Source organism: Dipodomys ordii, unplaced genomic scaffold (genome assembly GCF_000151885.1).
Source record: "Dipodomys ordii isolate 6190 unplaced genomic scaffold, Dord_2.0 Scaffold93, whole genome shotgun sequence".
Taxonomy (NCBI): Eukaryota; Metazoa; Chordata; class Mammalia; order Rodentia; family Heteromyidae; genus Dipodomys; species Dipodomys ordii.
The window spans coordinates 3,536,630-3,561,111 of NW_012267309.1; the positions used below are offsets into that span (position 1 = coordinate 3,536,630).

The 24,482-nt window shown below is 39.4% G+C and overlaps 1 protein-coding gene across 1 annotated transcript in view; it reads left to right on the top strand.

The window, feature by feature from the left end:
• Positions 1-18,960, top strand: part of Ric1 (RAB6A GEF complex partner 1) — an 82,024-nt gene extending 63,064 nt beyond the window's left edge. Inside the window, exons 16-25 of the mRNA XM_013026431.1 lie at positions 417-555; positions 4,030-4,146; positions 5,373-6,101; positions 8,769-8,927; positions 9,011-9,147; positions 11,250-11,536; positions 12,552-12,740; positions 14,449-14,626; positions 14,774-14,962; positions 16,240-18,960. Coding sequence (XP_012881885.1) covers positions 417-555; positions 4,030-4,146; positions 5,373-6,101; positions 8,769-8,927; positions 9,011-9,147; positions 11,250-11,536; positions 12,552-12,740; positions 14,449-14,626; positions 14,774-14,962; positions 16,240-16,528 — 2,413 coding nt within the window. The 3' untranslated portion in view covers positions 16,529-18,960. The remainder of the gene's footprint in view (positions 1-416; positions 556-4,029; positions 4,147-5,372; positions 6,102-8,768; positions 8,928-9,010; positions 9,148-11,249; positions 11,537-12,551; positions 12,741-14,448; positions 14,627-14,773; positions 14,963-16,239) is intronic.
• Positions 18,961-24,482: the final 5,522 nt, after the last annotated feature.

Below are 24,482 nucleotides of genomic sequence, written 5' to 3' on the forward strand. Positions count from 1 at the left end.
TCTGATATGTGGTTTTTGGAATTTTCTTTTTTTTTTTTTTTGCCACTCATGGGGCCTGAACTCTGGGCCTGGGCGCTGTCCCTCAGCTCTTCAACTCAAGGCTAGCACTCTACCACTGGAGCCACAGCACCACTTCTGGCTTTTTCTGCTTATGTGGTACTGAGGAATTGAACCTAGGGCCTCATGAATGCAAGGCAAGCACTCTACCACTGAGCCACCTTCCCAGTTGGAATTTTCAACATTGCTAATTCATATTGGGGACTATTTAGAGATGAGAGGATAATAGTAAAAGATATTCGGTTATTGCATACTCATGAAATCTATCATGCCTCTATATTAGTAGCACAAAAGAAAAGAAAAAAAGCAACCTTGTTAACATTATTATTGACCTATGAGGATTTCTTTTGTTTTTATAGTTCAAATACTACTGCTGGTATTCAGGTTCTTCAGGAGGTCTCCATGTCACGCTACATTCCTCATCCTTTCCTTGTAGTATCTGTCACTCTGACATCAGTGAGTACAGAGAATGGAATCACCTTGAAAATGCCACAACAGGTACCATACCACTATCAGAGCTCTTTGGAATTTACATCTCAGTCTTCAGTGTTTTGAGTTAATATTAGGAACTATTTATTTAACATCTAAATACTATCTAAAAATGTACCTTATATGATGCTATCCTGAGTTTTAGTGGCCAACTAAACAATGGATTCTGTTCAACATTAAAAAGTTATATGAATAATTAATTGTTTTTCTGTATACCAAAAAGTATAGATTATCAAGACCAAATACCACAAACTAGATGTAATTTGAACAGTTAAGTGATTTCTGTACCACTAAATTGCAATATAGAGAAAAAAAAGGAGAATTTCAGGCACAGAGCACAGTGAGGCCCACAGACAAGAGGGCGCATGACACACAAAAGGAATTAGCAAATGTTTAGAGCAACTAAACACATGGGGTGTGAAAGTGTGAATCTTACATATGATATTAGTAACTTTAGCCTTTGAATTTAAAATTAGAGTGATTAAAGTTGGATATTATTAGAGCTACGCTTACAGTGTTTATTCCATGAGGAGGAAAATAAACTGAAATGGAACAAAACTGCATTAAGGGAGAGCAGCTGGGAGGCCATCCTAAGGATTAGTGAATGGTGTTAGGGGAGATGGGAATGAATTTAGAATATCGAAGACTCCATAATTAGTTAAAATATTATTCCATAGTTTCTGATTGAAGTAATCTAGTGCTACCAGGACCTAATTTCCTATTTTAGGATCCCTTCTATTATATTTGCACTTTTTTTTTTTGGGGGGGGGGAGTCCAGTCGGGGGCCTGAACTCTGGGCCTGGGTGCTGTCCCTCAGCTCTTCAGCTCGAGGCTAGCGCTCTACCACTTGAGCCACAGCGCCACTTCTGGCTTTTTTTCTTTTTGCTTATGTGGTGCTGAGGAATTGAACCCATGGCCTCAGGCATGCAAGGCAAGCGCTCTACCACTGAGCCACCTTCCCAGTCCCTATATTTGCACTTTTTAAACTTCATGTCAACTGAGAGTCTACTGTCAGTGGAAAATTCTCTGTAGATTTTCATCCATGACCATGCTTATTCACCTTTTATTTCTTATTGAGGACCTTCCTTTAAACACTTTATACAGTAATGGAAAATGAACTACTTTATACAGTAGTGTAAAATTGAACTACTTCACTAAAAAGCTTGATTTTAATTGTTTATCCATTCTTTGTTCTTTGAAACAAGAAATAATAAAAGCAAATTTTCCTTCCATGTAATGACCCTAAAATTTTCAGACAGTTGTCATTCCATGACTTTGCCTTCGGTCTCTGACTTTTCATATATATGCTCAAATTTTTCAGCTGCCCAACTACCTATTTGTTCTATGTTCCCTTTCTTTTGCAGAAACTTACAGTTTATTTTTCTGCAAATTTTACCTTGGTAACCAGATAGTCCTAGTTGAGAAAAGGAAGTTGGGGTGGGGTGGGTAGTTTGTTGGGAATATTGGGGATTGAACCACTTGTAAGGCTGGTGCTCTACCACTTGAGGCACATCTTGAGCCCCTTTTTGCTTTATTTTCAAGGTAGGGTCTCTGTACTCAGCCTGCCTAAGTTTTAATTCTCTACTTGTATTTTTCAATGTCCCTGGGAATGACAGGCACACACTATATTACACAGCCATTGTGTTGCCTTTGTAGCTCTGCACTCTTGCACAGAGCCATTAAGTGATAGGGAATCTCACAAACTTTTCTGATCAGACTAGCCTTGAATTTCTCTTCTCTAATCTCACTTCCTAAGGAGCTAGGAATACAAGTTTGAGCCACCACACCTGGCAAAGAAAGTTGGCTTTTATATACCAGTTAAAAGATGTAAGCTGGACACTGGTGACTCACTCCTACAATTGTAGCTTCTCAGGACGTTGAGATCAGAGGATCATAGTTCAAAGCCAGCCAAGGCAGCAAAGCCTGTGAGACTTTTATCTTCAGTTAATCAGCAAAAATCTGGAAGTAGAGGTATGGTTCAAGTGGTAGAGTACCAGCCTTGAATGAAAAATCTAAGGGATAGCAGCCAGGTCCTGAGTTCATGCCCAAGTACCTGCACCGCCCTCCAAACAAAAGCAGAAGGAGTGTGAAAGATTTTAAAAAGTAACTTTTACAGCCCCAAGAAAGAAATTACTGAGTTAGCAATGATCACTGTTGTGTGAAACTTCACTATGCAGAGATCAGATCATGATACCCAACCATTATTAATCATAGAATCAGTAAAAGTGGGAAAACTAGATGTGCTGTTTCCTGGAGTGATGTAATATGAAGTTCATGTGAAGAATTATTACCAAAAACATTGAACCTAAATCACATCAGGTGTTTAGAGTCATCTTTCATTCACAGGAATTAGAGAGGATTACTCTAGGTTATACCACAAGAAAACAGAATGCAGGACTATCTGTAGGAGAGCTATAAGGGAATAACATGGGCAAAAGGCCATAACAACCAAATCTAATAGGTAAGCTAATTCATGAGGTAAATGTGATAACCACTGTACTATAGAAATAATCTTGTAAACTGTTTTGAGTCATATGTGTACATGTTCATTTTTCCTTTTCCTTTACCATCTAGCTACATTTTGCTGTGATCTAAGTGCCTTGCCCTTACAGTTGCCATACTTTTGGGGGAAAGGAATGGTACTAGGTTTGGATTTAGGGCCTAGCACTAGCCAACCAGTGCAAGTATACCACTTGATCCATACCCTACTCTTTTTGCATGGGCTGGCCTTATTTATACTTCTCAAAGGTCTTTTGCCATCTAGTATTATTTTCATAATATTTGTAGTCTGACTACATTTTTTCTCTTTCCCAACAGAACATTTCTGTCCTAGCTCATTTTATATTTTATGCATTAACTAGAATATTAACCTTTTCCCTTCCACTCATGTAAGATTTCCTAATCTTCCAAGTCCCACATCATCCTTTAAATGTCTTCTAGCTATGCAAGCAAGATTGCCAGAATCTATTTTTTTAAAGATACTTTATTTTTAAAATGAAAATCTTTGACATCAGTGTATATTTTACATTCGCATCTCCTATTAGATTATTCATATTTCAAGTACTCATTGGTAATATGTGGCTAGTGGCTACAATATGGACATCATGATTTTTTAAAGTGCTTTACAGAGTTACAAGTATAGTGCTTCTTAGTCAATGTCATCCCTTCCATTGTTCTCCTCCATTTTCACCCTTCCCATTCATACCCTCAGGTTGATCTCTCATTTTTATGAACTTGTGAAGTTCTTTTTGTTTCTTCAGGATAATTTAGTTCTTCTCTCAATTATATGTTACTGATATTGTTGATTGGTTGTATTATGTTAAGCCTTGTTCCACCATAGCTAGAAAGCCTAGCAGAATGGCTGTATATAGTACAGTCTCAGAATATATTGCTGTTCAATCTGTATACCTTATGGATTGGGGCTGGGATGTGTGTGCAGAAACCCACAAATTAGCATAAATAATTACTTTGTATGAATTTCAGGCTCGTGATGCAGAGAGCATAATGCTGAATCTTGCAGGACAGCTCATCATGATGCAGAGGGATAGGTCAGGCCCTCAGATTCGGGAGAAGGACAATAACCCTAACCAAAGGAAACTTGTGAGTAAAGTGCAAGTCATTTCTTGACTTGAAGAATGTATGAGATGGATGAAGGAATAAAAGATTTTTTTTGTCAGTTGTGGGGCTTGAACTTGGGGCCATCCCTGAGCCTCTTTGTGCTCAAGGCTAGCGCTCTACCACTTGACTTAAGCCACAGTGCCACTCCCTGTTTTTGAGTGGTAATTGGAGAAAAGAGTCTCACAGGGACTTTTCTGCCTGGGCTGGCTTCAAATGCAGTCCTCAGATCTCAGCCTCCTGAGTAGTTAGGATTATAGGTGTGAGCCACTGGTACCTGGCTAAAATAAAAGATTTTAAGTCGCCAGGTACCAGTGGCTCACACCTGGAATTCTAGCTACTCAGGAAGCTGAAATTTAAGGACTGCGTTCAAAGCCAGCTCAGACAGGAAAGTTTGTGAAACTTTTTGTTTGTTTTGTTTTGTTTTTGCCACTTATGGGGCTTGAACTCAGGGCGTGGGCATCATCTCTGAGATTTTTCTACTCAAGGTTAGTGATCTATCACGTCAGTCATATTGCCAGTCCCAGCCTTTTCTGAGTAAGTAGTTTATTGGAGATAAGAGTCTCCTAGACTTTGCTGCCTGGGCTGGCTTCAAACCATGATTCTCAGATCTCAGTCTCCTGATTAGCTAGGATTATAGGCATGAACCACTGGTGCCTGGCATTTGTGAGACTTTTACTTCCTATTAATCACCTAAAAGCCAGAAGGGGAGCTGTGGCTCATATGGCAGAGCACCAACCTTGAACACAAATGCTCGAGGACAGCACCCAGGCCCCAATTTCAAGCCTCAAGACTGGCGTACCCTTGTGCATGTACATGTGCACATGTGCACACACACACACACACACAAAGATTTTAAGAGGAGATTAATGTCTCATGATTTGGAAACAAAATATATACAATTGATTTTAAGACTTGGAGTATAAGACTATTTGTAAAGAATGAAAGACAATACGGTCCCAAAATAATAAGCCTCACATTCAAATTGATTACAAATTCTGGTGAGAAAATAAGGTATTGTTTATAGGATTTTTTTTATTTTTAGATTTCAATGGATATACTTTGAAAGGGAGGGTTCTAATATTTTTTCTAAATTTAAATAAATGTTCCTACTTTTCCATAAAGAATGTCATGCTATCATGCTGTCATTTTGAAAGACCTAATAAATTAGTATCTGGAACTTAAAAACAATTCTTTTGTTCCTTCTCCAGCTGCCATTCTGTCCTCCTGTTGTACTCGCCCAGTCTGTTGAAAATGTCTGGACAACATGTCGAGCAAATAAACAAAAACGTCACCTTCTAGAGGCCCTCTGGCTGAGCTGTGGCGGTGCAGGGATGAAAGTCTGGCTTCCACTCTTCCCTAGGGATCATCGCAAGCCCCATTCCTTCTTGTCCCAGCGGATCATGCTGCCTTTCCATATCAACATTTACCCCCTGGCAGTTCTCTTTGAAGATGCGTTGGTCCTTGGTGCTGTTAATGACACTTTACTCTATGATTCTTTGTACACTCGGAACAGTGCTAGGGAGCATCTGGAGGTGCTCTTCCCTTTCTGTGTTGTGGAGAGAACCTCCCAGATCTACCTCCACCACATTCTACGTCAACTTCTGGTTAGAAACCTTGGGGAGCAAGCCTTGCTTCTGGCTCAGTCCTGTGCTGCATTACCTTACTTTCCTCATGTGCTGGAGCTCATGCTCCATGAAGTGCTAGAAGAAGAAGCTACCTCACGGGAACCTATTCCCGACCCACTACTTCCCACTGTGGCAAAGTTTATCACCGAGTTCCCCCTTTTCCTGCAAACAGTTGTACATTGTGCTAGGAAGACTGAATATGCCCTGTGGAATTACCTTTTTGCAGCTGTTGGAAACCCTAAGGACTTGTTTGAAGAATGTTTAATGGCTCAGGATTTGGACACAGCTGCCTCTTACCTTATTATTTTACAGGTAATGATTCTGTTCTTACAAAAGGACAAGAATAAGCTTTAGGAAAAAAGAGATGCCCTATTTTGATGTGGTGATTATATTTAAAGAATTAGTCACATTTTCTGTTTAGTTTGTATCTCTCACTTGAAAGAACTCAGATCTCAGCCTCTTGAGTAGCGAGGATTACAGGTGTGGTGCCTGGTTTTGTGAGACTTACCTCCCATTAACCACTAAAAAGCCAGAAGGGGAGCTGTGGTTCAAGTGGTAGAGCACCAACCTTGAGCACAAATGTTCAGGGATAGCTCTCAGGCCCAGAGTTCAAGCCCCAGGACTGGTATGCATGCAAATGACCACAAATTCCTTTGAATACAGTAAAGTATTATTACACAAACATTTTATCCTGGTTTGTCTAAAACAATCTGGTTTTGTTTTTGTTTGCCAGTCCTGGGGCTTAAACTCAGGGCTAGGGCATTGTCTCTGAGCTTTTTTTTGCTCAAGGTTAGCACTGTACCACTAGAGCCACAGTACTGCTTCTGCCTTTTTCTGTGTATGTGGTACTGAGGAATCGAACCCAGGGCATCATGCATGCATGCTTAGCATCATGCATACTAAGCAAGCACTCTACACTCAGCCACATTCCCAGCCCCAGAACAATCTGTTTTAGGCCCAAGACAGATTAATAAATTCATATTACCATTTTAAATAATACTGAATAAGTTTTTATTATACATACTGTATGTGTAGCGTATTACACAAGAAATACTACATTAGATTGCTAAAATACGTAAGAAACATTAACAGTGAAGAAAATGTTGTTTTGGACATAGGTGCGTTTCGCTGAGCTCCCCATAACAGTAGATGTATTTCCTTATGGGAATTGCTGAGGGAATTCTGATGGAACTAGAGTAGTAACTCAGCACCTTACATTAGTCTCACAACGGCCAAACTTTCCAAGAACGCTTGGATTCATCACAGAAATGACCCTCATCACATTTTTTTTCCAGAATAATAGGAGAATCCTGCAGATTTTATTATATGTTTAGCAACAGGGCTTGGCAGCTATTATTCTTCTAAGTCTGAAATGAGCTTTAGAAGCTGCACTTACTAGTTCTTTCACATTACTGTAAAATTGCTTTTAACTGATATAAGAAGCTAACTATAAACCTAGTTTGAATCTTAGCCTGAAGCCGGTTTCCAGTCAGCTTCATGACAACTGACTGAAACCAGGGATGCTGAAGCAGGGGCTAATGGCTCTGAGATCCTATTGTTTCTTGGCTAATCCTAAAGATTATTTTTTTGGTCGGTTTTGGGGTTTGAGCTCTGGGCCTGGGCACTGTCCTCCCTCAGCTCTTTAGCTCAAGGCAAGCACTCTACCACTTGAGCCACAGCACCACTTCCGGTTTTCTGGTGGTTAATTGGAGATAAGAGTCTCATGGACTTTCCTGCCTGAGCTGGCTTTGAACTGTGATCCTCAGATCTCAGCCTCCTGAGTAGCTAGGATTACAGGCGTGAGCTACCTTAGATAAAATTCTTAAAGTAGAACAAATACAGCTGCTTTTTGTTCCCATCAGTGATCTCACTAACTTTCCCCAGCAGAATTCCTAAGCAGATAATGATTATGATTAACAGTCGCTAGGTACCTTTTTTTGAAAGCACACACGCTCAGTAAGGCTAAATTTATAAAAGTATTCAGGGTCTTGAATGTATAGCTGTACTATTTTGGTATTGCCCAAGAAAAAAAATTAGTCACATCCTCAGAAATTTCTCTGTCATAGGAGACATACTTTTTTTGGAGATAGGAAAACCTAGATTTTTATTCTTGCTTTTCTGCTGATCTTCAACATAACTCCATTTCCTCATCTGTGAAATAAGGATTATACAACTATTTTTGCAGCGTTACTGAAGGAAATGAATGTGTAATATATGTTATTTCTCTGGCATATAATGAAAGTTCAGTAAATCGTAGTTTCTATTGTGCCAGCAGTTTTTTTGTTGTTGTGTTATTTTTTGTTTTGTTTTTGGTCATGGGGCTTAAAATTGGCCTGGGTGCTGCCCCTGAGCTCTTCAGATTAAGGCTAGCATTCTACCACTTGAGCCATAGCACCACTTTCAGTTTCTGGTGGTTAATTGGAGATAAGAGTCTCACAGATTTTTCCAGGCTGGCTTTGAACTACGATCCTCAGATCTCAGCCTCCTGATAGCTAGGATTACAGACGTGAGCCACTGGTGCCTGGTTTACTTCACGTTTCTTTTCTTTTTTTTGGGGGGGGGGTCAGTCATAGGGCTTGAACTCTGGGCCTGAGTGCTATCCCTCAGCTCTTTAGCTCAAGGCTAGTGCTCTACCACTTGAGCTACAGCGCCACTTCCGCTTTTCTGGTGGTTTATTGGAGATAAGAGTCTCACGGACTTTCCTGCCCGGGCTGGCTTTGAACCTCGATCCTCAGATCTCAGCCAGCCTCCTGAGTAGCTAGGATTACAGGTGTGAGCCACCTGCGCCCAGCATTTCACTTTTCTTATATGATACTTTCTAATGTTCCTAATGTTCTAATGCTCTTTTTGTTAAACTAATTTGTTCAGTATTGTAGCTACATTCCTTGGGTTTAGGGAAATATGGAGAAAAGAATTGCTCATATCTTCCCAAGTCATGTAGTAGAAAAGAAATGTTCTCTTTCTTGGTTATTATTTTAGAATATGGAAGTCCCAGCAGTAAGTAGGCAGCATGCTACCCTTCTGTTCAACACAGCACTGGAACAAGGCAAGTGGGACTTATGTCGACACATGATTCGATTTCTTAAAGCCATTGGCTCTGGAGACTCCGAGACTCCTCCATCCACACCTACAGCTCAGGTTAGTTGCAAAACTTTGTAGCTTCTTTACGTTATACATCTACGTCTTTGTCTGACTATACTGTACATTGTGTACAATCACAGGAACCAAGTTCAAGTGGTGGATTTGAATTCTTCAGGAATAGAAGCATCAGTTTATCCCAGTCAGCTGAAAATGTTCCTCCTAGTAAATTCAGCTTACAGAAAACACTAAGTATGCCATCTGGTCCTTCAGGAAAAAGGTAAAAGATAAAGGAATAAAAATCTCTTACTGCTTTTAGGGTATCTGTGATATATTATATTTTAGGACATTTATAAAATTAAGTTATAGGGAAACAGCCATTTAATCCCATTACAGATCCTTTTTTCATTTCCAAAAGGAAGAGAGACCCTACAAAAGGCTTCCCTTTTTTTCCTTTCTCAAAAGTTCTTTTCTGGATTCTTTGCATACTTTCTATGCCTTTGGTTTTTTTTGTATATGTGTGTTTATTTTTATATTTTGGTGATGTTGGGATTTGAACTCAGAGCCTCATGTTTACTGGGCAGGTACTCTACCCCCAACCTTTTTTTTTTCTTCTTCTCCCTCATTACTTTTCAAATAGTCTTGCTTTTGCCTAGGGCCAGCCTTGTCATCAGACAGTAGCCCTAATCCCCATGCTTCTGATTGTGAAATCCATGCCCAGCTAATTTGTTGAGATAGGTCTCACTGACTTTTTGCCTGGGTTGTCCTTGAACCACAGACCTCATGATTGCCACTCTCCTTAATAGATGGGATTACAGGCATTTACCAAATGTCCAACCCTTTCATTATCTTTCTGTTAGAGTACAACTTGATACACCTGTTCTGAATGCAGCTAATTTTAAATTGTTCCAGAAAAGACCAGGAAAAGTATCTTCACACAATCCAAAAGCCTTCTTAAAGCCAATAGTTTACCTATCTTTCCAACTGAACTTCTTGATAAAAAAAATTAATGTTCATCCATTTGGTTCTCGTGGCCCTTTGATTAGAGAAGTCATTAAACAGTGGGAAAAGGCCTGACAGTGATGGCTTATGGCTGTAATTCTAGCCTACTCAAAGAGAGTCTGAGATCTGAGGATTGAAGTGTGAAGCCAGCCCAGGCAGAAAAGTTCAAGAGATACTATCTCTAACCAGCAGAAAAAGTTGAAATAGAAGTGTAGCTCAAGTGGTAGAGCACTGGCTGTGAGGGAAAAAGCTGAGGGAACTCATGAGGCCCTAGCTTGAGGTCCTGAGTTCAAGCCCAGGTATGGGCAAAAAGAAAAAAGGGGGGAGTTAAAAGCGTCTGTTCATTCTGAAGACTAAAATCTACAGAAACAATGAGTATGTCTCCAGAAAGGTGGCTATGAACTCATACCAAACATTAGAAATCATCAGAATTTTCCTTAGTTTGTAAAGTCTTTGTATTTTTGTGCTATAATGTGTTCCTGATTTTTGTTTTTCTCTTTGTCTTTTAATATTGTTCACATTCTTACACATAAAGCTTGTTCAACAATTTTTGTTGTGATTTTACTTCATTTGCTTACCAGTAGCCATTAACATAATCGATGCCCCATCACACATCAAACAATCATTATTATCATTATTATCCTGGACTATGTACAAGTAAAATGCATTCATGGAGGACTATAAACAATTGTCAGGCAGATCACATCTTTTCAACTATACCATGTAATTTAATATTGGCTAATAAACCAAATGCTCACTATGTAGCAGGCACTGTTCTAATCATTCACATGTGTGGGCCTGTTAATACATATAACTGTATGGGTGGTGAAAGAGGCTCAAAAAAAAGAACTTGGCTCTGTTCATACAGTGTGTGGCAGAACCAAGATCTGAATCCAGGCAGTATTGCTCCAGAGACTGGGCTCTTTATTGCTCCACTGTACTCATAATAAGTTATACCACATTAGCTTAAGAGATGAGACTATATCCAACTGTTACTTTTTAAGTCAGTTTTATTTTCCTATGTCTGTATAATTCATGTTGAGTTTTGATTTTACTTTGTATCTCTTTTAATTTCTTTGATCTCCTCCCCTGTTTTCATTGGTCTTTCCAAATATAGCACTTGTTTACTCCTTTCCTTCAATTCTTATTACCTTATTCTCCCTGATCTAGCTTTTTTTTTTTTTTTGGTCTCTTATTTATTCCTATTCCATGTATTCATTCTACAAATTGGTCTTAAGTGCTATTGTGGTTCAAATGGAGAAGCCCTGAAAAGGAAGTTTATCTCATACCTCCTTTTCAGCTTGATCAGTGCTGCTGCATAAAAGTATGCAGGGTCCTATAGTAAAGATTATTCTGTAGCTTTCTTGTTTCCACTTACAGATGGAGCAAAGACAGCGACTGTGCTGAGAACATGTATATTGACATGATGCTCTGGAGGCATGCTCGGCATCTTTTAGAAGATGTGCGGTTAAAGGATCTTGGCTGTTTTGCAGCGCAGCTAGGCTTTGAACTAATTAGTTGGCTTTGCAAGGAACGTACCCGAGCCGCCCGGGTAGACAATTTTGTGATAGCCTTGAAGAGACTCCACAAAGACTTCCTGTGGCCACTTCCCATTATCCCAGCCTCTTCCATCAATTCCCCTTTCAAAAATGGAAAATACCGAACAGGTAATACAGAGCTCTTGCCATTTTTACAAGAATTGTATTTTACTCCCAAGTATTTAGAGATTTTATTGGCATTCAAAGAAGTCATTTCATTCCAAACTCAAGCAAATAAAAGCCAACTTCTTGTACATCCATTCAAACATTCACTGTTTGACAAAGACATAGAACTTATTTTTTTTTGTCGGTCATGGGGCTTGAACTCTGGGCCTGGGCGCTGTCCCTCAGCTCTTCAGCTGAAGTCTAGCGCTCTACCACTTGAGCCACAGCGCTACTTCTGGCTTTTTCTGCTTATGTGGTGCTGAGGAATCGAACCCAGGGCCTCATGCAAGCAGGGCAAGCACTCTACCACTAAGCCACCTTCCCAGCCCCAAGACATAGAACTTTTAACCTTTAGGTCTGATCATTCATGTATCTAACCATAGTTATAAACAAGTTGAGGACAGTGTAAAAGCTAACATGATTATTATGTGAAGCTTTCCCTGACAGCATTCATTCCAAAGTAATAAAAAGAAAAGCATCTTAGACAACTTGGACAGGATAAAGCCAAGCTATTTAAATGAAAGAAATTAAGGTATTTTTTCAGTTCTGATCTTTATATGAAGACTTAATTATGAAAATTGTTGTGGTAAAGCATCAGTCTTGAGAGGAAAAGCTAAGGGACAGTGCCCAGGCCCTGAGTTCAAGCCCAGTACTGTCACCAAAAAAAAAAAAGAAAGAAAGAAAACTTTTTGTGGCATTTACAAACTTTGTGTTAAGAAGCAAAACTAGTCACTTAAAAGATCAGCAGAATAAGGTTCTATCTAGTTCCAGTAGGAGTATGACAAGACCCTTACATGGTGTTGTCAGTTTAGTAACACATTCCTAGAAAATTTGGATAAATGATTATTAAAGCTGGCAATTGGCTTTGTACTGCTAGTAATGGGTAGGTGGGTGGGGAAAGTAAAAGGACTGGAACAGAAACAGCAGTGAATGTATCTTGAATTTCACCTATTTTTTTGTTTTGGAACCTACCCTCCAGTGGGAGAACAGCTGTTGAAGTCCCAAGCAGCAAACCCTTTTTTAAGCCTTGAAATTGACACTGGTATCTCTAATATCCAACGAAGTCAAAGCTGGTTTAGCAACATTGGCCCTACCCATCATGAGATAGACACAGCTTCATCCCATGGGCCACAAATGCAAGATGCTTTCTTGTCTCCATTATCTAAAGGTAAATGTCATTTTAAGTCCTCCCTCCTTAGTTTCTTTGGGAAAAAGTCAATGTGCTTTAGCATTTCAGAGATAGAGTTTCACTTTTCTTGATTATCCTTTGCCACATTTATGGCAGATAAAAGAACCATAGTAGTTAGTAAATCAGCAACCTTAAAGCCGCAGGCAATGAGCAAAAAGTGTTCTCTGCTGTAAAGAATTCCATTCTTATCATAAGAACAGTCCATTTTAGTTTTTGTTTCATCAGTACAATTTTGTGGGAATTTGCTTTTTCTCATATACAAGTTCCTAAATAAATATCCTCAATTTTTTTCTTCTTGGCTTTTAAAGCCTAAAATACTTACCTGTCTAACCACTTTCAAGAAAAGTACACTGATGTCTGCTCTTTAATAATAGGTAAATTATAAACAAAAGAGGTTTTGGAGCAATTATGCTGATTTTATATTTACACACACATGATATAGTTCTAGGGTGTGTATATGTGTACATGTACATATCATACAAGTAATTTATTGGTACAAACAATTTCTGTTTTTTTTCTTTGTGGTTTAATTTTTTTTTCTGGTATCAAGGCTTGTACTTGTTCAGCTTCCTTTTTTGTGGCTGATGTTTTACCACTTGAGCTATGGTTGGCTTTTTGGTAGTTAATTGGAGCTAAGAGTCTTGTGGACTTTTCTACCACGGTTGGCTTTGAACTGAAATCCTCCAGGTCTCAGCCCGCTGAGTAATTAGGACTATATGTATGAGCCATCAGGGTCTTTGTAGGGACTTTGTGTGTGTATGTGTGTGGGTATGTGGGGTGTGTGGGTGTGCTGTGTGCATATGTGCGTGTGTGTATGTGCTGGACCAGGGGCTTGAACTCAGGGCCAACGTGCTGTCCTTGAGCTTTTTGCTCAAGGTTAGCACTCTACCACTTGAGCCACAGCTACACTTCCAGCCTTTTTGATAGTTAATTGGAAATAAGAGTTTCACAGACTTTCCTGCCTGGGCTAACCTTGAACCTCAATTCTCAGATCTCAGACTTCTGAGTAGCTAGGATTACAGATATGAGCCACTGTTGCCGGCTCTTTGCAGTTTCTTTAATTGTTCAACATTCACCCAATGTTCCATTATCTGTATGTTAACATTGTTACTTGGTCTTACGCCATGTGAGGAGGCCTATGACTACATCACTTTTTTTTTTTTTTTTGGCCTATGACTACATCACTTTTTTTTTTTTTTTTTTTGGTCATGGAGCTTGAACTCTGGGCTTGGGTGCTATCCTTAAGCTCTTCAGCTCAAGGCAAGCACTCTACCACTTGAGCCACAGTGCCACTTCGGTTTTCTAGTGGTTAATTGGAGATAAGAGAGTCTCATGGACTTTCCTGCCTGGGCTAGCTTTGAACCATTATCCTCAGATCTCAGCTTCCTGAGTAGCTAGGATTACAGGTGTGAGCCATCAGTGCCCGGCTACCATCACTTTTTAATTATAAAATACACATAGGATTATTATGTTTCTCTATCCAAAGTATGTAATAACTATTACTTTCCTGACTTTTCTATTCAGTTATCTACTGTTGTTCAAATATGGCTATTTTAGCAGTAGATTAAATGTTCTGGTTTCAAAATCCTGAGAAGTCAACATCTGAGAAACAACTAATATTTAAAATTAATGAAAAATTTACTTTGTGTATACAGCCAGTTTGTAACCTCTAGAAATTCTTGATCAGGAGATGAATGCAGCATCGGGTCAGCCACAGACTTAACTGAGAGTAGCTCCATGGTGGATGGGGACTGGACGATGGTGGATGAGAATTTTTCTACACTCAGTTTGACTCAGTCAGAGCTAGAGCATATCTCCATGGAGTTGGCGAGTAAAGGGCCTCACAAATCCCAAGTGCAACTGCGGTGAGTTTCTTAGCTTTTTAAAAGCACAGAAAGCCTACTAAGTATAATTTTACCTGAGGTACAAGATCTGCTTTCCTGAGATAACGTACCTTTTTGAACATCTCCACGTGCCTTTGCACTTACGTTTTGTGTGTGCTTTATATGTAGGTATTTGCTGCACATTTTCATGGAGGCAGGATGTCTGGATTGGTGTATTGTCATTGGCCTGATTCTTCGAGAGTCTTCAATCATCAGTCAGGTTTTGACTATTTCCCAGTCATCAGAGGTGGATGGAGAGATGTTACAGAACATAAAGACAGGGCTGCATGCAGTGGACCGATGGGCCTCTACAGACTGGTACGTTCTGGTTTTTAGAGGCTTATCTTTTGGTATCCACTTGTCCTTTCACATAAAGGCTTGATTATAATTCATTTGTTTTGGATATGTTTTAGATTTGTGGAAGTAAAAATACTTTCATACATTTAGTTTTAAGGCTGTCTTTACAAACCATCGAGTGCCCACCCATTTGAGTGGTACTCTCTACCTGGCATAGTATGTAGATAAAATGTCACTAACTTTAAGATTGTTGCAGTACAAATAATGTTAGAATTAGACTGGAACAAAAGATTTGTGGTTATATAAAATTTCTGCTTACAAAGACAAAAAATGCAGTAGTGCACATTGGGAGGCTGAGACAGGAGGGCTGTGAGTTCAAGGTCAGCATGGGCTACAATAGAGAGCCTTATCTTCCAAGAGAAAAAAACAGTCATAGTTTGTATGAACTTAACATTCCATGGCAGTTACTACCAGGTCCAAATTAAACAGTATTGCATATTACAGGGCAGAGTAGTTCAAGCCTATAATCCTGACTACTCAGGAGGCTGAGATCTGAGGATTGCTGTTTGAAGCCAGCCCAAGCAGGAAAGTCTGTGAGATTATCTCCAGTTAACTACTAAAAAAGCCACAAGTGGTGCTATGGCTCAAGTGGGGGAGCACTATCCCTGAGCCAAAGAAGCTCAAAGACAGTACCCAGGCCCTGAGTTTTAAGCCCCCAGGGGACTGGCACCCCCCCAAAAAAATTGCATAGGAATTCAAAGCCTTGGATCTTAACCCTGGTTTTGATACCAGTTATATGGAGAATTTGGGACTATTATTTCCTTTTTTTAGATCTGATTTTAAAATGCTAGTCCTTGCTCCTACTGCCCAAAACTTTCAACCAGCCACCTAACTTTTTTTTTTTTTTGGTCAGTTGTGGGGCTTGAACTCTGGGCCTGGGCACTGTCCCTGAGTTCTTCAGTTCAAGGCGTGTGCTCTACCCTTGAACCACAGCACCAATTCCAGTTTTCTTGTGATTAATTGGAGATAAAAGTCTCACGGACTTTTCCTGCCTGGGCTGGCTTTGAACTGTGATCCTCAGATCTCAGCCTCCTGAATAGCTAGGATTATAGGTAAGAACCTCTGACACCCAGCAAGCCAACCAACTTTGCAGTATAAGGTGACCCAAAAAGCCTTTCTTCCCCTCAAAAATCTTATCATTTTCTTATTGTATCAGTGTTTAGTAGGAGTTTGTAACACCCTAAGAGGTCTTCTAAATTATGGCTGATAAGAACAAATTCTTTTTTCACCCTACCCAGTCCTGGATATAAGCCATTTTTAAACATTATTAAGCCACAACTGCAGAAGCTCAGTGAGATAACAGAAGAACAGGTCCAGCCTGATGCCTTCCAGCCAGCAGCCATGGGTAAGACTTCTGAACAAACCAGCCCCAGGGCAGAGGAAAATAGGGGCTCTTCCTGCCATGGAAGCATCCCCCAAATTGAAGCTGGTAGTAACAGTGTGGTCAGCCGGAAAGAAGAGGACATAACCAGTGGAGATGAAGAGGAACATTTTCAGGATGGGACTTACGACTGTTCTGTGTCCTAACAACAGTGAGTAGCATCATGATAGGCAGTATTAATTAACACAGTGTATATCTGAGTATACTGTGACCTAGGTGAGTGACTAATGGGAAAGACCTTGGCCTAGAGACTCTTCTGCTAAAGTATTATAAGATTTTAATGAACTCTTTGTCTAAGAAACCTCTTTGACTTCATAAAAATGTGATATCAAAGCATCTTTCATAATTTTTTAAGCTGCAATAGAAAGTAATAAAGAATATTATACAGATGTACATGAGAATATTTTGGTTTTATTGAAATCTTGGTTAGCTGTTAAATCATAGGGATTGTTTTATTTAACCCAGTTAAGCTTACTTTTTCACTACTTATAGCTTTCTATGTTTTTTGATTCAGTGTGTGTCTAGATGGCTTTTTAAAAACTAAGGTGCTTACTGTAGCTCCTCTAGTACTTGAGCTACCTATTGCTTCCTTGGATAGAGCCCGCTGGACTCCAAGCTAGTCCATCCTTCCGAATAGGTATCTGCCCTTGCACAGTGTTGCCAGTGGAGTGGAGATATATTTTTGGCTTTATTAGCCTGATAAATCCCAGTCATGAATTGATAGAAGCTATTTACCTGTAAGTTAATATGCCTGCTGTAGCAAGTGTGATTGCTACTAGCACAGTGTGGGTAGAGGTGTGAGGGATTCTTAGCAATTATATAGACACCACTGAACTATTTTGAATCAAAGAACTGTATCTTTTTGTGAATACTCTTCTTCTGTAAATATACCCAAAGGAACTATTCATATTTTTAAAGCTTGTATTATAGTTTGTAAGGTTTTATGCTGGGTTCTGCATGACCATAGATACTCACTCTTGGAATTAAGAGGGCTTGCTCTTCCCAAAAATGAGAAGTCTTCAGAAAGGAAGACAAGATTTTTGGCTCGGTTGTAAAGTAACAGAAGTGGACCCACTGATCATGAAGTGGAAGAGGTTTTTGTGCAAATTAGTTTCTTATTTATTGCTTTTGTAAACTGAATAAAAGTGGACTTTTATGTAAATAGATTGCCAGATCCTGTATCATCATGGCTACTAAAAATTATGTAAAAATGCATTCTTCACTGTAAACTTTTAAAATATTTTATGTATTTCTAGATAAATTTTAATTTTCATACATTATGAAAACTACATACTTAATTTCTTCTGACTAAACACATATCCTCTGTATGTAATTCTAATTACCTAATAGTATTAATTCAGCTTGTTTTTACTGTGCAATTTGAACAAGGAATGCAATGTTATTTTTATAAGAACTTGTTTATTTTTATAAAAGTGTATTTGATGTGGACCAAATTCCTACCACTATGTAAAACAGCCTCTCTTATAGTACAATTATAATTTAGAAATAAAACTTGGTCCTCTATCCTTGCTTTTTAAAGTAAATAGGTAAACTTAATTGTCCTAAACAAACTTCCATTAAAGGGAAACAATCATTTTTAAATTTCTCATTTCAAAATTCATCAACTGTTAAAATTACTGAATTTGGTAATTTACTGTTATTTACTTTTTACACTAAAAGTGCAATAATTTCAGATAATAAAACTCCTGAGTGGGTAGAGGTAGAGTATGTGACTTGGTACTTGGTGCTACTTTTAAATCTTTGTTTTAAACCACCCTTTTTGGAATCTTAAGACAGAAAATGTTTCTCATTAGAGTTCATACATTAAAACTAAAAACTGATTTTTCTTCTGTCCTGTTCCACTAGGAAGAACCAGCATTACTTTTGTATTTAGTCGATTTCTAGTGTGCACAGTGAATAAAAATGATTGATCATTATAAATAGCTTTGATCTTTTGAAGTATTCTAAATAAAGCACTGTGCTGCTGAGTTCATCTCACTCTTTGTTATTGCAATTTGGGGGATCAGACTCAGGGCTTCTCACACACTAGGCAAGCACACAACCAGAATTAGATGATTTTTTTTTTCTTTTGAGACAGAGTCTCAAATTGCCTAGGCTGGCCTCAACCTTTAGAATCCTCCTGCACCAGCCTCTCCAGTAGTTGGGGTTAGAGGCTTGGGTCTACCCACCCCTACCCCCACCGTCTCACACTCTTAAAAGCAGGACACCAGTTAATATTATTTCCGAATAAAAAATGTTCACTTTTTAACTGACAGATATAGGAAGTGCCAAGGCAAGAAATTTGGCAAGTTTACTGAAAATTTCTCTTTGGTAGTTTGTTATTTGCTTCAGTTTTTAAAACGTATTATGGTGTATTGTTTGGTTTGAATACATATCAGCTGCTTAAGCCATAATTTTAACCAATGAATTTAATATAACTATCTGAAAGTTATAGATATGTTTAAATTATTTGCTGATACCAAAACATAAACATCATTTGGAGGTACAATCAACTTCATTTGTAATTAAAGTTGCTGCTGCTTTCTGTAATATGTATTTTTTACTTGGCAAATGGAAATAAAACCATTACACAAACTTTTGTTTATTTATCATCTCAGGTAAACAGCAAAAAAGTATATTAAAAGCCACAAAAATTTTATTTTATAATTTTATCTTAAGAGTTTGGGCTAGGAAGGTGGCTCAGAGGTACAGTGCTTGCCTTGCATGCTTGAGGCCCTGGGTTCGATTCCTCAGCACCACATAAGCAGAATAACCCAGAAGTGGCCCTGTGACTCAAGTGGTAGAGCGCTAGCCTTGAGCTGAAGAGCTGAGGGACAGCGCCCAGGCCCAGAGCTCAGGCCCCATGACTGGCAACAAAAAAAAATTATTTTATAATTTCATCTTAAGAGTTTGCCTACTGAAATAAGTAGAAATTCCGATCAGTTTACTTTAAATGCTCATAGATAGGAGTTAACAGCATCCAGATACCTGACGAGAAAGAGCAGTCTACAGAGCTTGGAAAATGCTCAAAATATAGGAAATAACTTTAATCTGACACATACCATATGATCACTTAAAAAACTAAGATTAAAATTTTGAGTTTTCCATTTTCCTATATTCCTGAATCTACTGTCTGGGAATTTGCTTAGTCTGAACAGAGTCACATAATATATGGACTTTCATGTCTGACATCTTTTACTTGGTGCAATGTTTTCAATACTTACCCTTTACTCATTGTATTATGTGACAGTTTGAGGTGCAAGTTTTTTCCACTTTGGGCTATTAGGAATATTAGGAATAATGTTAACATGCATGAAAAAGTTTCCTCTTAGCCAAGATTTCACTTTCTAAGGATTCAATTACAGTTACTTCAAGTCCAAAAATATTAATTGGAAAATTACAAAAATCTCTATAAAAAGTTTTAACTTATATTTATAAATAAAACTTTTTAACATCGCTAGTATGTATATATAGCATAAATAGGGTATGATCCGTGTTTGAAGAACTCAGTAAGAATCTTGGGACATACCTGTAGCTATCAATAAAGAGACTACAGTGTTGTTTTTTGTGGATACATACTTTCAGTTTCTCTAGAGATCCAACTTGTTGGTCATACAGTAACCAGTAAAATTATTGAGAAAATGCTTATTTCCACAATTAATGTCTAATTTTTCCACTAGCAGTGACGTCCCTCTCTACTAGCAATATTCATCTTTTTGATCAAAGCCATCCATATAGTGTATGAAATAGGCATGTCAGTATAATTAATATTTCAATTTAATGACTAATGTACACTTTTTATTATTATCCAGTTGTATATCTTTGCAGGAAAAATTGTATGGTGTTTTTCTTTTTTGGTGGCCTGGTTGTTGTCCCTTAGCTTTTTTGTTCAAGACTAGTGCTCTTGAACCACAACTTCACTTCCTGTTTTTTGGTGGTTAATTGGAAGTAAGAATCTCATGGACTTTCCTGCCCAGGCTGGCTTCTAACTTTAATCCTCAGATCTGTCTTCTAAGTAGCTAGGATTGCAGCATGAGCCACAAGCATCCAGACTCACTTTGCCAGTCCTGGGCTTGAACTCGGGGCCTGGCCACTGTCCCTGAGCTTTTTTGCTATCACAGCCATAGATCCCCTTCTGGCTTTTTGGTGGGTGGCTGATTGGATATGAGTGTCTTATGGACCTTACTGTCTGGCCGACTTCCAACTGTGATCCTCAGATCTCTGCCTCCTGAAGAGCTAGGATTATGAACTTCAGCCACCAGCACCCAGCTTTTCAGTGGTTTTTGTTTTGTTTTGTTTTTCCTTTGGGTCCAGTCGTGGGGCCTGAACTCTGGGCCTGGGCGCTGTCCCTCAGCTCTTCAGCTCAAGGCTAGCGCTCTACCACTTGAGCCACAGTGCCACTTCCGGCTTTTTTTTTCTTTTTGCTTAGGTGGTGCTGAGGAATGGAACGAAGGGCCTCATGCATGCAAGGCAAGCGCTCTACCACTGAACCACCTTCCCAGCCCCTGCATCAGTAGTTATTTTTGAAATAGGTTCTTGCCTTATGCTGGGACCAAACTGGACTACAATCTTGTTGTGCTTCACCTGTACTTTGGAGTTAGGGGAACAAGCATTCCACTATACTTAGCTATTAGTCAACATGGAATCTCACAAACTTCCAACCAAGATCCTAGGCTCAGCTCTGCCCCCCCCCCCCCCCGGTCTCTAGAGGCATTTCATCCATTGTCATTTATACTTTTACCACTGGTTTGCCAGTGATATCTTCTGGATACTAGATCCATATTAGGTATATAAATATTTTCTCATTGTCAATCTTTTCTTGATGGTATCCTTTGAAAAATCCTAGTTTGTTCTTTTTATCCTATTTTTCTTTGGTTGCTTGTGCTTTTTGATTTCATAGCTAGGGAAGCAATAATACAAAGTTATAGATCTTTATGCCTATATTTTCCTCAAATGATTTTATGCTTTTAGCTTTTACATTTATGCTTGTTCTATTTTATTTATGATATGAAGAGGGATCTAGTAGGGATCGATTTTCATATCAATCGATGTTCAAACATGTGGGCACCATTTATTGGAGTGGTTTTTCTGCTTGTCAAAAATCAACTTCCATTATATGAACTTATTTCTGGGACAATGATTTATTTACATGTTTATCTCCTACCAGTAATATACTCTTGGTGGTTGTTGTGTAGGAAATTTCAAGAAGTGAGCCCATGTTTGTTTTGTTGTACAGCTGTTTGGGTATACTCTTGAAGTTCCGCTTGAGTTATAGGGCCAACTTGTTAATTTCTGCACTTAAAAAAATTTTGGAACTTAAAACCCAGCCAAGTGCCAGTAACTCATGCTTGTAATCATAGCTACTCAGGAGGATGAGATCTGAGGATCTCTGTTCAAAGCCAGCCCAGGGAGCAAATTCCATGAATTTCCAATTAACCACAAGAAAATTTTTTAAGACTGAGCCCAATCTGTACTCACCATGAGGTGAGTGCCAAAAGATCAGACAATTAGGGCTGAAAGCGAGGTTACTCATTTGGACGCAGACGACAGGCAAAGAGAAAGCATGTTTACAAATGATACTCAGGAACCAAATGCAGATTGGGGGAGTATGTTGTACCCACGGAGCTTTGACCCCTCACCTGAAAAAACTGGCCTCCAACGAGAGCAAGAATCCTCTTTGCATGACTGCATGCTTTGGGCTATGCAAAACGGATCTATGCTTGCCATCCATGTGCTCATTTGGCTAGCGCGGCTGGTAGTGCACACCTGTAATCCCAGCGGTTCTGGGGCTGAGATCTGAGGCTCACAATTCGAAGCCAGCCCAGGTAGAAAAGTTCCTAGACTTTTATTACGCAGTGCGCGCGCGCGCACACACACGTGAGGATAAGCCAGGTGCGGTAGCTCCCGCCTGTCATCCCAGCTCCTCAGTAGGCTGAGATCTGAGGATCGTGGTTTAAGGCCAGCCCAGACAGGAAAGGCCGTGAGACTTTGCCCTCCCGTGAGCCACCAGAAACCCGGAAATGGCACTGTGGTTCAAGGGGTAGAGCGCCAGCCTTGAGTGAGAGCTCAGGGACACACACAAAACCTGGGTGCTACACACACACACACACACCCCGGGTGCTGGTGCCTTATGCCTGTACACACACACACACACACACACCCTGGGTGCTGGTGCCTTATGCCTGTACACACACACACACACACACACCCTGGGTGCTGGTGCCTTATGCCTGTACACACACACACCACACACACCCTGGGTGCTGGTGCCTTATGCCTGTAATCCTAGCTACTCAGGAGGCTAAGATCTGAAGATAGAGGTTCTGAAGCCAGTCTGGGCAGGAAACTCTGTGAAACTCTTATCTCCAATATACTATTCAGAAAAAGCCAAAGCCAGAAGTGGTGCTGTGGCTCAAGTGGTAGAACATATGCCTTGAGCAAAAGAAGCTCAAGGACAGCACCAGCCCAGAGTTCAAGATCACAGCCCAGGACCGGCACACACATACACAAAGCAGACTTTGATAGGAATTTTATTCAATCTGAAAATCAGTTTAGAGAATACTGTCTTTTAGAATTAAATATTCCAATCCAAGTACGTGCCTTTTCAGCAATATTTTGTAGCGTTACTTTTCTTGGGGGCATGAATTTAGAAGCCATTGCACTGTTCCTGAGCTGTTTTGCTCAAGGCTAGTTCTCTACCACTTGGATGACAGCACTATTTCCGGCTTTTTCTGAGTAGATTATTGGGATAGTCTCTCACGGACTTTCTTAGCTAGACTGGCTTCAAAACATGATCCTCAGATCTCAGCCCCTTGAGTAGCTAGGATTATAGATATGAGCCACCAGCGCCCAGTTTGTTATTTCTAAGTATTCTCAATATTCATGTAAATGAAATTATTTCATTTTGGGGTTTTCTTGTGTATAGAAGTATAGTTAAGTGAGTTACACCAATATTCGATGCAAAGTTTTTTCCTATGGATTCTTAGGATTTTTTTTTCTTTTTTTGATTGTAGGGGGTTTAACTTAGAGCCACTTTGAGCCATAGCTCCACTTCCAATTTTTGAGTGGTTAATTGGACATGAGTATCTCATGGGGACTTTCCTGCCCAGGCTAGCTTCAAATCTTGATTTTCAGATCTCAGCCTCCTAAGTAGCTTTACAGGTGTGAGCCATTGGTACATTGATCTTAAGATTTCTGACAGATCATTGTTTGCAGCTAGAGGTAGTTTTAACTCTTCCTTTTGAATCTAGAAAGCCAAATTGTGCTGGTTGAATCTACCAAGATGATGTTCAGTAATAGCAATACAGTCATTATGATGTTAGCTGTGCATTTTTCATAGATGTCTTCTTCCAGGTTAAAGAAGTTCCCCTTTTAAGTTTAAGGAGACTTTTTTTTTTTCAATCCTGGAAGGGGTTTTGGATTTTTAGAAAACTGTGAAATTTGGGCTGTGAATGTGGCTTGCCTAGAATTCATGAAGCCCTGTGTGTGATTCCTCAGTACCACAAAAACCCGAAAGGCTGGACATGGCACTGTGGCTTAAGTGATAGAGTGCTAGCCTTGAGCAAAAGAAGCTCAGGGGCAGTGCCCAGGCCCTGAGTTCAATCTCCAAGACTGACCAAAAAAAAAACACAAAACCCTGATATTTTCTGAGGTGGTTATGTGATTTTGTTCTTTAATATAGTATGCCACATTGGTTTTACAATGCTGAACCAACCTTGTATTCTAGGACAAATCTTACTTGGTCATGGTGTAGGATCAAATTAGACAAAAGATTACAAATGAAGTCAGTGTCAAGAAAAAGGTATACTCTAAGGCTGGGAATGTGGCTTAGTGTCTAGCATGCTTGAAGCCCTGGGTTCAATTCCTCAGTACCACATACACAGAAAAAGCCAGAAATGGTACTGTGGCTCAAGTGGTACACTGCTAGCTTTGAGCAAAAGAAGTTCAGGGACAATGCCCAAGCCCTGAGTTCAAGCCTCAGGGCTGGCATTAAAAAAAAAAAATGATGTACTCCAAAATTCTGTGTGAATTTCAACCAAAACAGATATATTGTACCTGTACATAAGTACATCTTCGCTTTATTGGACATAAGAGAAGTGT